Raw genomic sequence first — 14,573 nt, 5'->3', positions numbered from 1 at the left:
TCAGAGGGGTTTAGTGACTGGTCCAAGATCACTCAACTTTCAGGTGACAGAATCAGTACTCACATCCAGGACTGTTTGACTGAACTGAACTGACATAAAGTGCATAATGTAAACTTGATGTAATATATTGATGTTGATTTCTAATGATGCATAGCTGAAACTTACATAAGGCTATCATACAATGTTATATCATTTAAAAATTTTCATTACTAATAAAGATGAAGGGTTTCAAAGTTGGCAGAGTATTTTCACCTATATTATTTTATTTAAGTTTACATTTTTATAAGCCAGAAGGAGAAAGATAAATACTGGATGGTCTCACTTATAGGTTGACTTTAGAGAAACCAACCAAAGCATGAGACAAAGACAAATTTTAAAACCAACCCTTGACAGCTGATCATAGGTGTGAGGCTTCCGGGAGTGGAGGAAGAGGAAGAGGGGAGAAAACAAAGGTGAGGGTAGAGGTAGGAGTGTGAGGAGGAGAAAGCACAATGGACTATGGGTACTTTTGTGGTGGGAAAACTATTGTGACCACACCAGAGGGGAGAAATCTTTTTTTGTGGAAAAATTAACAGGGATATTAAATAATGGTACTCCATTTGAAAATAATAATGAAAATAAAAATTAATAAATAAATTTATGTCTCTATAAGGGTTATATGTCAATAAATACTAAGGGAAACCTTCGGTCATTTTTGTTAAAAGATAATATTCAGAATAATCTTTGGGAAAAATATATAAACCATGCACATTGTTAACAATTTCATGTAACTTATTTAATGAAGGGGCTCAACAGATGTTATATTTGGATTCAAAAGAGAATTTTTTTTAAAAGATTTATTTATTTATTTATACAAGCACTGGGTACAGTCAGAAGCGCGGGAGGGTGAGTGAATTTACCAGAGCCAGAGTGGGGAACAGAACAGGCAGACTGACAAAATACACTGCTGAGGGGAACAACTGGCGAGACAGGAGAGGTCTGTGCGCCATGTGGGATCCTCACCCGGGAGGCCGGGGATCAAACCGGCGCTGCAGAGGCTGCAGGTAGCTTCACAGCCCAGTGTTCAACCACTGCACCACCAGGGGAGGCCCAAGAGGGTGTTTTAAGTAGACATGCTTATAGGTCAAGGCTATTCAAATGAAAATGTACATGGAGTTAAGTTTTCACAGCGTGGGAGAAAAAAAGTCAATTCTCTACTAGTGAGGGTGAATTTTGCGTGTTAATCACCTATATATTATAGTTGTAAAGTAACTCAAAAGTAACATAGGGCTAGAATCAAATAGCTATTTTTAAAAAGTGCATTGTAAAGTGTAATGTGTCACAGAGATTTTTAGTATTTAACTTGATGTTCTTAGTCTGCATCAGCTTACCTGAAACACCCAGCCCTCTCACGTGGCACCGTTGACGGTGATTTTCACTGAGAGCTCATTTATAAGCAGCACAGCTGATAACGCCTCAGTATCTCAGAACATACCCATGGGAGACAATCAGAGCTCCTGTTTTTGTCTCAGATTAAAGGTCAAACCTTAACCTTTCTCTTTCCCATCCTTTGGCCAGGTGTCTGCCCAGGGCATTCAGTCCACACCTCTGAACCTGGCAGTGAACTGGCGGTGTGAGCCAGCCAGCACTGACCTGCGCATAGATTACAAATACAACACAGACGCCATGACAACTGCTGTGGCCCTCAACAACGTGCAGTTCCTCGTCCCCATTGATGGAGGCGTGACCAAGCTCCAGGCTGTGCTCCCCCCAGCTGTCTGGTAAGAAGCTAAGAGCCCCCCAGCTCCCCAGAGAGTTCCTCTGGGGAAGGATCAAAGACTTAGCATTTGTGTTTCCTACAGGAGGAGGTCACAGCAGGCCTAGGTGCCAGGGCTCAGGGCAGGGGGCAGAAACCACTGTAGCCGAAAATTATTAGCCAAAAGGATTTTGGAAGTCCTAGTGGAACAAGAATTAGGCTAGATCTCCAAGAAAGCTTTCCAGAGTACTGTACAACTGGCCAGGTGGTAGAGGGGCCATAGCCTCTCTCTTTGTGGCATACCTCTGCCACAGCCATGAAGGAGGAAATGAGAAGGCTGCAGAGGGAACCCTTGAGTCACCACTGTCACCAGTGTTACCACTGTCACACCGTTGCAAGAAACAGAAAGCTGCTGCTGATACTGCCTTAGTTTCTTCTCAACACTCACAAAACTGGAGATTGAACTGGATGTCTAACTGTGCTTTAAAAGATCCCACACCTCAGGTTATTGGCCTGCAAGAAAGCAACAGGAGAATGTCCTGTACCTTCCTCTATCCACTAAATTTCATGCAGTGCATGTAACTGGTGGAGCGGAATTTGCATCTAGGGCCCTAATTATAGGGAAAGTGAGATGTAAAAATGCAGTTTCTGTTTGGTTTTTTTTGTTTGTTTGTTTTGTTTTTGTATCCTCTGGTCTATAAAAGCGCACTAGAGAAGGTAGGGAAAGAGAAACTGAATAGATACTGAATGCCACAGCAATTATTTAAAAGAACTTATTCTCCTAGGAAACATTCTGGTTTTTTCATAGGATCAGAAGCAAAAAATAGAACTTTTTAAAAATGAATGCCAGTCCTATGACAGCTCCAATTTGAATTACCTGAATGAATTGATGAACTTACATTTTTCTCTATTTTTTTTCAGAATTAAAAATATTTGACTCTGTGTTCTCCTTTAAATGTTAATTTATCTGACATTATTGTGTCCTATTATGATAAGGAATTGGAAAGGAGAGTCCAGATAGAGAGACAGACAGATGATTGATGGATGGATAGATGATAAATAGATAGATAACGCTAAAATTGTTGCTACCATTTTTAGGATACATCTTTTTATATTAATCCCATATGGAATAAATATCACACTCATTAAATAAAAAGACTTGAATATTGTGAAGATTTTTACCTATTTTATTTTCAGGAATGCTGAACAACAAAGAATATTGTGGAAGATTCCCGATATTTCTCAGAAGTCAGAAAATGGAGGTAATATAATAGATTTAGTTATCATTTAACATGTAAAACTGGGAAAATTTTAGATAGTGTTAACTTTTTGTCAAAATACACTTGGCACTAAAAACATGCAAAGTATTTCACTTAATTTTTGTATTATGTCAACCAATAAAAGCAAATAATTCTTCAGTGAATCCTCTTTTTCACCTTTTTTACCTAAGATCCCATATCAAACAGACCATCTTTAGCCAGAAAGGGGCTTCTAATGAGACCTGTTTCCATCCTGTAGTAGATCCCACACTCCCTGATTGTTCCGAGCTGCTATTCTTCATGCTATAGAAAATGCATTGCCTCGCAAGTAGCATGCCTAATTGCACTTTGGCCTAACTGCACTTTTATCAGTGTGCAAAAGAGTCACTCATAATATTTAATGATAAATTTTAGTCATCATTTTTGTCTGCAAAACTAATACTATTTTCTAGTAAGTTAGCTTTTCTATGTTAACTTTGGAATACTATTTCCAAATTTATATGCAGAATGTTGCATTGACTATTATCTTGTAAAAACTCTTTTTATAGGAGTGGGTTCTTTATTAGCAAGATTTCAGTTATCTGAAGGCCCAAGCAAACCTTCTCCATTGGTTGTGCAGTTCACAAGCGAAGGAAGCACCCTTTCTGGCTGTGACATTGAACTTGTTGGAGCAGGGTATCGATTTTCACTCATCAAGAAAAGGTTTGCTGCAGGTAAGTGGGTAGATAGTAAGTTTCACTTGCAAAAAAAATGTCAACTTAGCCTCTTCCTTTAGAAAGAAGAGCTCATGAATTTTTTCACCTTCCTCCTCTTCTTCCCCATAACCACTCTACCTTCCCCATCCCAATTAAAAAGCCAACCAATAAGGAAAGTAAAAATAGGGCAATGAACTGAACATTAGAAATTAGGGAGGCCCTGGATGCTTATCCTGCCTCTGACCAGTCATTCCCTTTATCTAGGCATGTAGTCTGAGGTTAGTGGAGTAAATCCTACTTGTTATTTTGACAAGCAAGATAAATGCTGCTTGCCTTTGAATTTATCTCTTGCTGATAACTTTTTTTTTACAATAGGACTTCATAGATTTTAGACTGGTCAGGCATTGCTGAGATCTGAGAGAATCTATTTTTTATTTTAATAGCAACCTTAAGAATGTAGGATTGGAATGGGTTATCCATGAGCTGAATGTTGCTTTAGATAGGTTTTATTTGGTGTACACCATAGAGTTTGTTAGAAGGGAATCCCCAGTGCTAAGCTGATTATATTAAGCAGTGATTCAATGGGGTAAGTCCTGGGTTTATGTTTGCTGTCCAATATAATTATTAATCCTACCCCTTCCAAATCAGAAATGACCCAGATCAGAAAGTAAAATTACCCAGATCAGAAAGTAAATTAAATGGTTACTCTTCCTATAACAAGCTGAATCCTCACATTCAAGAACAGAGCTTTCACCTTTTCTTGGCAAAACCCAAACCTCTGCAAATTGTTCGTAAATAAAAACGAAAAAAACAACTAGCTGGTCTGGAAAATGGGAAAGTTAAGATACTTGATGTATTTTATATGTTAGTATAGCACCCCCTCAAGTGTGCAGTATTGGTTCTCAGGGGTAGAGCAGGGAGCAAGAGGAATCACAATGTCACCCATTAGTAATCGTATTATTGATCAGCAGATAACTTGTGGATATATGGTTTTGTTTTGCAGGAAAATACTTGGCAGATAACTAATCAAATTGTATGCAAGGATATGGAGGATTCATATAATGGAGAACTGTTGTTAAGAAACAGGTTTTAGTTTTGGTTTGATGAAAGCAAGCCAAAACCTGCACTTGGGATGTATCTGCTGGAAATGTCCGTGACTTTCAGCAGTGATTTCCCTCTCACAATACCATGATGACCCGTCCTACAGTATTTACTTCTAGGTGTAATATTGTTAATGGTTTTAAAATGTAATTATTGTATTTGTATATTGTACTCATTCCAGTAAGGCAGTTAAACCCTTGAGTTTTAGCATTTTACCATTCCTGAAATGGATGTAATTTAAACTGTGGTATGTAAATTTAATAGTAGTACTGTTGAATGGCACAATGCTTACAGAGATAGATTGCATTTTGTTGATATATAAAATTTAAATTTAATATTGAGAGCTGTCATAAAGGGGGTGCCACATACAAAGAAAATTAAGTGGAGCCAGAAAAAACGAACTTACTTTTCTTCAGTCCTTAGTATGTTTTACTCTAGTGCTAAATAAAAATTCTATCTTCAAATATTTAAGGAGTTAAATTGAGAAACTATTTCAAAAAAAAATTCTAAGGTTACAGCATATTCAAAAAAAAGCATTAATTACCACTTTTTAAAAAGCTTTTTTTTCAAACTGCAAATTTCATAAAAATGCAAACTGTGTAAACAGGGCCTCTTATTTTTATAACTCGTGTAAAAAGGGAAAGCAATTCATATTTAAAGTTTAAGTATATGAAATTATAATCAAGAGTAAAGAAGATGAAGTCTTAACCACTTCCCCTCTCTGCAGTTTAGCAAATGTGACAATTGCTGAATAATCAGACTGAAACCAAATTGTGGTTTTAAGATTTCACGACTTTCCATAATTGAAGTGGCCAGCAACTTCTGCACAGTGGCTGTAGCCAGAGTCTCTCCATGCAGCACAGGGAATGGTATCTTGTATCTTCCTCTTTACTGACAAAAATCAAAATATTGAGACTAGAAGTCTTAGGGAAAAATTTAGTCTCCTGTTTCAATCCAGAAGGAGAATTTTAATCATCATCATTTCTATCATTTGGGAAGGAGGAAAAAGGTTTTATAAATGAAATTCTAATCAACATTATAGTGCAATAAATTTCCTTTTAGATGATTAAGATTCATGGTATGTAACTATAAATCTTTGCCATTCTTGGGGGATGAAGTAGCAATTTATCAAAAATGTATGTCATGATATCATTGCTATAAAGTAAAATGAAAACTGTGATTACTCTGCTGGTCCCACAATACAGGAATTCAAAAGGTGAAGTCTTCAGGGATCCCAGTTGTAAAACCTTCCTCTTTACAATCTGAAAACATGACTCTTCTTTTAAATCATAAAACTTATTTTAAGCATAAACCCAGTTCCTTATCTAGGTTATACTATTAAATAACTATAATGATTAAGTTGTTATATTTATCATTAGTTGGTAATTTTGATTTTGCATTCAATTATTTGACAAAAATTCTTAAGCCCCTTTAAATTTTAGAATCAAATTATATTTTTTAAATCTTTTAAAATAAGATTGTGAGTGGCAATGGTTTATAGTAGAAGTTTTTTAATTAATGTTTGTATTCCTCAAATAGTGCTTGTTTCCAAGAGAATGGCCAAAATGATCTGTTTTATCTTAGAAGAATCTTTAGTATTCAAACAAACTCTCAGTTGACTCCCCAAGCAGTCTGGTGTTGAAGTTTTTTGAACAAATACATAGTACTTCATTCTAAAAAATATATTTAATTTGATTCTGAAAACAAAATAGAAAATGAAAACTCCTAAATCACATGAGGGGAAATTTCAAACACTGAAATCAATGGAGAAAAAGCAGCAGCAAATTGAAAATTATCCAGTATATGAATATAAAAATGTGTTTTTAAGAAACTAATTCATGAAAGAGATGCACTGCACTGAATATTAACACAAAGCATATTAAAATGTGTAAATATTACTGGTTCTCATGTCTTGGTCTTTATATTATTTTATATTGTTCTAGAGTAAACTAGTAATTAAAGGGTTTTATTTTCAAAGAATAATTTTGTTGATATTGTACAAATGTAATTTAAAACATAGATTACAATAATCTCTAACACTATTCAGATGTTTCCAGAAACTTAAATTTGAAACTATGAAGATAATCCTATGATTCCTTCTTTGGTCTTTGTGTTATAGAATGGAAGTCAGTGATTTCAAAATCATTAAACCTTGAATAACCAGAACCTCAATACATAAAATGTATCCCTTCTTCTTTCAGTCTATAATCACACAATAAACTCATATCAGGGATTTAGATTTTGGTGGCTTTGTTTTAATCCTGTAGTTTATAATTTTCTGTTATACCTATATCCACAGTACTGTACAGTAAGATTTTGTGTTAGGAAAAAATGGTCCTAGACAATGCAAGATTGTCAATTATCAAAGAAACATTAAGTCAGGTTCATTATCAACCACAAAACCCAGCAAAATGGGCTAGTACATAGTACTAGGGTTTAATACCAGGGGTTAAAATAAAAAGAAAGGTTCTAATTAACTTAGGCTCAGAATACCATTTCTTGAGCATTATGAATTAAAAAGTTCTGCCTAACAAGATAGAGTATGAATGTGACTGCTTTATTTTGGCAACATGGAAAGTATGTTTTTCTTTTCAAATCAAGTCCATACTTTCATTATTTTTTTTAGAAATAGCTTCTTATTAAGAATTAGTCTCAATTTTATCATCATTAGAATTTATAATTCCTAAAATTTAAATTTTTAATTACTTTTAAAGTTCTATTCTTTTCCCTTCCGACAGCCAAAATGAAAATTTACCATATGGTGTTTGGATATATATTTCACCTGTAACAAAACAACATCCACATTTCAAATGATTTCAAGTAAATAGACAAAAATCCCTCAGAAAGTCAACCTGTAGATTCTTTATTTTTGTTTTTTTATACTTTTACTCAATCCACAAAGATTTTGAGGCCATCAATGCATATATTTCTAAATTTTCTTTTTGAAGAAATCTGGTAACTGCATTAGCTCTACCACTAACTCCTGCTGTGTAACCTTCAACAAACCACTGTCCCTTTCTGCTTCTCATCTTTAGAATGAGGAACTGATATTGCCATGGTTTTCAAACTTTTCTTAACAGCAGGACATTTTTTTTCTACTAAAATTTCACATAGGATCCTCATAGGCTAAACAGTTCAAAGTTCCTCCACCAGTTTAAATCTGGGTTCCCCAGATAACTGTTTAAACATAGTAACACTTCTATGGCCCACAGTTTCTCCCACCTTCAAAGTTCCACGATTCTACTTGGCTCAGATAGGTTCAACTTTGGAGACTTTACAAGGAAACTTGTATAATCACAATAATTGAAGTGCAATAAGAAATAATATTTACTTGAATGTTTGCCATGTACTAGTGACTACAGATATTAATGCATTTACTGTATCAACTCCAAAATTGTAGATACTCTTTTTATTAATTTCTATTTTACAAATGATGACATTGAGGTTTAGACAGACTAACTAGGCCAAAGAGACACAATAGCTGGAAGCACAGTTACCTTGACTGCAGAGGGAATCTCTGACCTGTTTTGCTTGCTAATTCTGGGTAAGAAACACTTATGCTTTATTACGCTATTCATAGCTTATTTGGATACCCAGGTAAAGGGCACTATGAAATATTAGTATCAAGATAAGGACAATTGTGATAGCAAAATTATTGAAAAAAATCAGTGTTGCTCAAAAGATGATTTTGTGCATCATTTGTATCATCACTTATTTTTTAAAAATGCAATGATTTTTGTCTTAGTCACTACTATATCCCCAGAACCTAGAAGAAAGGAGGTATCAATAAATTTATACTGAAAGAATGAATCTCTAGGGATGGACCTTAGGAATATGTATTTTGGCAAGTATCCAAAATTTGAGAATCACTGCATCTGGTAGATTGCTCAGATCCTTCTAAGTGCTGACATTACATCAGATGGTAAATTGAATACTGTTTTTGTGGTCAGTTTATTTTTCATTCAATCAATTTAACTTCATCCAACTTTACAAAAAAGATAGAGGGCTTCTTCTAGGAAAAATAAAATCCTATCTTTTCCTTAGTCTCACCTACTATCTCAGTCTCCAAGTGACCTGAAATGCATTCTCTCACATTCATATTTCTGTCCTTTTCTTTAATGCTTAAAAATAAATAAAAGGAGCAGTAACTGTTCATTCCTAATACCACTGTCTAATAAATGTCTCTCTCCTTACATGGGACACTCTGATGTCTAACTTGTGAGTTGACACAATTCGCTAGGTACACTTGCACTGCTTTAAAAACAGGTAAGAAAGTCATCCAAAAAAGTGTTGTACCCATCATTTTTATTTTTACAATTTTGTAAAAATAATCACAATCTGTCAAAGTTGAAAGACAATTAAATGTTCATATATCTACTAAAGGGACGAGTTTGTAGAATTTTTATGCTTTCTTTTTCCTAAAATATGTTTTTGAGCAAAATCCATTCCATTGAAATATACTCATTTTGCTACATGGTTTGCTACATGCTGAAAAGATCAACAACTTCTTAAAAGTGGAAGCATAATTTTTTTATCAAAATGAGGATGATCTCTAAATACAGCTTAAAAGTTAATATGTAAATATGATGTTTCTGTAACATGAGTAATTAAATTGTACCTATGAACAAGTCTATTCATATTATACTGATTAAAGAAACTGTGGTGATGACCCACCTCACCCCCTTTTCAGTGTGTGCTTCTCTCTTAAGGCTTTATTCTTTTCCTGCTCCTTCAGTGTTTTCATTTGGCAAACAACATTAAAATGCAGCTTTCTCAGTCATAAATTAAACATGGCTGCCATTACATTACTTTTTATCCATGACATGAATGGAGGAAACATGCGATAGGAGTATAATGTTGAAGTCTCAAATATTGAAACAAAGAGCAACAACAACAAAACCCACTTGCCTTTCTCTTGTTTCATTTCTTTGATGTTCTCTCCTGTTTTGTGGGCTAAAATTTCATTTTTAATAACTAAATGAAATCTAAACATCTTTGAAGGAATGTCAATTTTTAGGGTCTATTGAATTGTATACACACACATATACACATACAGAGAGATCTCTTCATTATCTTACATGTTTAATATCTGATTTCTATCCTAAATGAGCATTCCTGTGAAAGCAGAGCACCTCCTTGTTGATAGTCACCATTGATGTAATAATTTATTCTCTGGGTTTAACTGTTAAAGTAATTTTTCCTTTGATTTATAGTATTTCTGACTGTTGCCTCCTAGCTCTAGGTGCCACACTACTCTCCTAAATACATCATTAACCTCGTAAGAAATATTGTTTCAACGAAAAGCAAATCTATTTTTTATGTTATTTAATGTTAAAAAGAAAGTCAAAGATACTTCAACTGCATTCACCTATATTCCAAAAATTTCCAAGTCATCTTTTAGTCTAGTAGTTATGCAACTGTCCCTTTTGGTCTGAGAATAATCATCCATACTGTAAATCCCACCCCTTGGACATTGACAGTAAATGCTAGTGTTCTAACAAAGTTTAAGAAAGGTACTGGGTCAAGAAAATACTTTCTTCCCCTAAAGACATCTTGAAGAACTTTAGAAAACTTATTTTTTAATACCAGTTTACCTGTCTTTAAAAAGTACAAATAATAAAACGAGGGATGGTTTCAAGATCTTCTAGATTTTTGTTTTGACTTTAAGAGAAATTCCTCCATTTCAAATAAATTTGTAACTATCTAAAATTTTATTAGTATAAGCTAGTGGATTTAACTTTAGCACCTAAAATGTTCAAACTGAAACAATAAAATTCTTTTAAATTTTTAAGTGTTATTTTTAAGATTTACACCTATGACCCACACATCTGTTGAAGATAGGCTAAATTCATTGTTAAAAACAATGTTTGATAATATTTTATCAAGCAGCTTTAAAAAACTGAATCATTATATTTCAATATTAACAATACTTTTACAGACTTGTTAAAAATGACATGAAAATATTTTAATTATAGCTATGAGGACTGCGTTCTTTATCATGGATTTTGTAGCTTCTCTATAGTAATCAGCATTTCACAGTTCTTTGTGAGTTGTTTTATTTTGCAAGCCAACTGTTTGTTGCCACAAAATCAACAAAGTTCACTTAGAAAATCTTCTGGGTAAACTGGTACCAGAAAGCTGAATCATTTTACATTTATCTAAATGTAGTTCAGTTTTTAATTCATTCAAAGTTTGTGAATCAATCTGATAGACCATGCCATGTATCATTTAAAAGTATTCCCTTGAATGATTATATAATACAAATGCTAAATCCATCAAACTTGTTCAGTTATTATTACTTCATTGGTATTGTCTTTTTTCTCCATGTCCTTTTTCTTGTTCAAAACTAATGGTTGTTATTCTAGCATCATTACTTTAAACTATTTTAAATAATAAATACACCTAAATAACTATCACTGAGGTCACTGTCCCAAAGTCCAAAGTCAGATTTTTTTCTTTTTCTTACGACGTAGCTATGTTGGTTTTGCAGATCAATATTTACTTAGTTCTTACTTTTTTAAAATGGATGTACGTGAAAGAGACTGACTCCTGTCTGAGAGCTCTTTCTGTCTGTCTGTCTCTTAATCTAAGAGAGTTAAAAAATTGCTGCTGGATAATATTTTTGAAAAAAGCCAGGTGTTATGATAATATGCTAAACTTAACTATGAGCAGGGCTCCCCTACAGGCCATGCAGTAATTTATAGAGATGGTTTTTAAAACGGATTGAACACTATTGTGTCTCAATATAAGTTTTTTTTTCACTTTGTACTGGGAAAGATTTATAAAAACAAAATGATCAAATTTTAATTTTCATGCCTACTTAGTGGCAATATAAGGCATTGATATTTTTGGTACTTAGTAAGAGGATGTAGAAAAAAATCTCAGAGAAATTTTGCTGTGTTTGTAAAGGTAATAACTTCAGTCAGTTGTCTTTCTAAAGAAAAACACTGTTAGTATTATAATTTGAGTTGGTGGTAGCATTGAGTTAGAGTTCTCCAAGATGTGGAGTGAAGGTAAAGTGAATTTCTCTATGACCATGTATGGAGTATAAGATTTCACAAAATACCTTGGGCATAAAATACTTTTAAAAGAAATTGTGAACTCAAATACTCAACTATGCTTTTTAAATTTAGTCAAAATGTCAATGCCTGGCTTTTTTTCCTACATGTGTAATTCAACAGTAAATACTTTATTCTCAAACACGTTACTGCTTTGTCTGTGATGAAAGCTTGACTGCTTCTATGCTGTGCTCAAGAAGGAACCAGCAAAAGAAGCGATGACTGTTCTTTCACAGAAATGCAGCAAAGCTCTCTGTGGCGCTAACGGTGATATGAATGTGTAGTATTGACTTATTGAAGATAATCATGAGAACATTTAAACATTACTTGCCTTATGAGTTAGGAAAGGTGTGGTTATCACTTTTTGTAAATAATAATTTTTATAAATGTTTTTTCCTTCATAATTTTCCCAATGACTCATTTCACAAATCCTGAATATGCAATTATTTATCATGACACATTACTGCAACTAGGGTTCCCATTTCAGAACAAAGTCTAATCATATGTGAAAACAATGAAATATCTGAGTAAGTTGTTATTTAAATGTGATTTTTTTTTCTGGAAAATAAATGAAAAACATAAAAATAAATTGAGTCGTGACTCTCTTTTATTACCAACCTCTTAGAATTTTACCCAAATTTCTGGAAAACTTCACTATTTGTTTAGGGTGGACAAAAGGTGGGCAAAAGGTCTGTCACAGTGGGAGGGTTTTCAAATCCTACAAATGCCAGTATATAGTATAGTATAACTATATACTTGAGCATGTTGCTTAATGATTATTTCCTTATTTTTTTTTAAAGATTTATCTATTTATTTATACAAGCACTGGGTACAGTCAGAAGCGTGGGAGGGTGAGAGAATTCACCCGAGACAGAACAGGGAGCAGAACAGGCAGACTGACGAAATATACTGCTGAGGGGAGCAGCGGACGGCAGAAGAGGTCTGCGCGCCATGTGGGACTCTCACCCTGTGGCTGGGGATCGAACCGGCACTGCGGAGGCTGCGGACAGCTTCACAGCACAGCACTCAACCACTGTGCCACCGGGGAGGCTCCTTATTTCCTTATCTTTAAAAATGGAAGTTAATATCCTTTTGGTATAGGCCTCCCCAGTGGTGCAGCGGGTTGAATGCCACACTGTGAAGCTGTCTGCAGCCTCTGCAGCATGGGTTCAATCCCCTGCTAGCCAGGGAAAAACCCACATGGCGCAACAGACCTCTCCTGTCTCGCCTGCTGCTCCCCTCAGTGGTGCCTTAGGTCCACCTGCCTGTTCTGCTCCCTGCTCTGTCTCTGGTGAATTCTCTCACCCTCCTGTGCCTCTGACCTGTACCCCAGTTCTTGTATAAATAAATAAATCTTTTTTAAAAAATCCTTACTGTATAAATTAAATAACATTTGTCACCCAACAATCTTATCTAATACATAGTAGTCAATAAATAATCATTTCTCATTTTTTTCTTTTTTGTAAATAGGGATTAGGTTAGGCCAGAATACTTGAAAGCTCTTTTTTCAACACTATTTTAACCCAGACAGGCTCTACTGTTATTCCCATACATTGCTGCTGTGGCGGATGCTAACTCCACTGAGCACTCAGGGCCATAGGCTTGGCTAGGTGCTTCGCAATCTCATTTCTTCCTCTAATGATTGTCTACTACCTGAGGTTTTCTTGGGGATTTGGTTTTGATTTGAGGAGGGCCTCTGAGATTAATTATTAAGGTAGAAGAAGGGTCATGTAGTTATGCATTGGTGACTCCAGGTCCCAAATCCTCCATTTCAAAATTTCTTACTTTTTTAAAAGATTTATTATATTTATTTATGCATACAAGAACTGGGGTGAGGCCAGAGGTGGAGGGCGTGAGAGGATTCACCAGAGACAGAGAGGGGAGCAGAACAGGTGGATCTACTGAAATCCACTGCTGAGGGGAACAGCGGGTGAGACAGGAGAGGTCTGCTGTGCCATATGAGTAGCTCCCTGGCCAGGCATCGAACTTGTGCTGCAGTGACTGTGAATAGCTTCACAGTGTGGAGACAATCCCTTACGTCCCCAGGAAGGCCCTCAAAATTTCTTAAATATTAATGAGTTGGCAAGATTGGTGTTAGGGAAAATGGAACCCCTTGCGTAATGCACCAGAGATAAGCCCCTAATTTGGTGGGCGGGGGAACTGGGCATATTATTTAGTATCTTAGAACCTAGACTTTCTAAATCTGTAAAGGGAGAGCAACCCTTTCTTGACAGAGCTGTTGTGACAACTAAATAGAACTACAGCTGTTTGCCAGTATGGTGTGTGTAGCTGTGGGAAAAAATAAGTTCCCCAAAACCAGCAAGGTAATTTGAGTCCAAAGAAAAAGCAGGCACATCCATTAAACACATTTGAAAATTAAGGACAACTTGCACACGGGGATCCTCCACCACTGGAATGGATAGATGGGACTTGGTACCCAGATGGGATCCACACCACCCAACATCTTCTTACACCCAGCTAAGTACTTGTGATCATTCTTGTTTAAGACTAAAAGACGAATACCCAGATGTGAAGGATGTAGGTCAGGAGGATGTGTCAACAGTGCATCTTTGTTCTATTACATTCAACGGTTATATACAGATCACAAATATAGTTTGTACACCTGAAAGAAATAATGGGGGAATTATCTTCCCAGGGTAGGGCAATTGCTATGTCAGGCCATCTGCGTGGATGCAAGATGGAGTCACTTCGGTTTTCCTCCCTG

The 14,573-nt window shown here is 35.3% G+C and overlaps 1 protein-coding gene across 1 annotated transcript in view; it reads left to right on the top strand.

Annotated features, from left to right (window-relative positions):
• Positions 1-8,097, top strand: part of SGIP1 (SH3GL interacting endocytic adaptor 1) — a gene marked incomplete at both ends in the record, with an annotated part of 102,063 nt that extends 93,966 nt beyond the window's left edge. The window contains 4 exons of the mRNA XM_084242350.1: positions 1,558-1,760; positions 2,933-2,997; positions 3,543-3,707; positions 8,003-8,097. Coding sequence (XP_084098476.1) covers positions 1,558-1,760; positions 2,933-2,997; positions 3,543-3,707; positions 8,003-8,097 — 528 coding nt within the window. The remainder of the gene's footprint in view (positions 1-1,557; positions 1,761-2,932; positions 2,998-3,542; positions 3,708-8,002) is intronic.
• Positions 8,098-14,573: the final 6,476 nt, after the last annotated feature.

Source organism: Talpa europaea (assembly GCF_964194135.1).
Source record: "Talpa europaea genome assembly, chromosome: 9".
Classification (NCBI taxonomy): domain Eukaryota; kingdom Metazoa; phylum Chordata; class Mammalia; order Eulipotyphla; family Talpidae; genus Talpa; species Talpa europaea.
The sequence above is the reverse complement of the archived record's forward strand: the minus strand, read 5'-3'. Positions and strand labels throughout refer to the sequence as shown.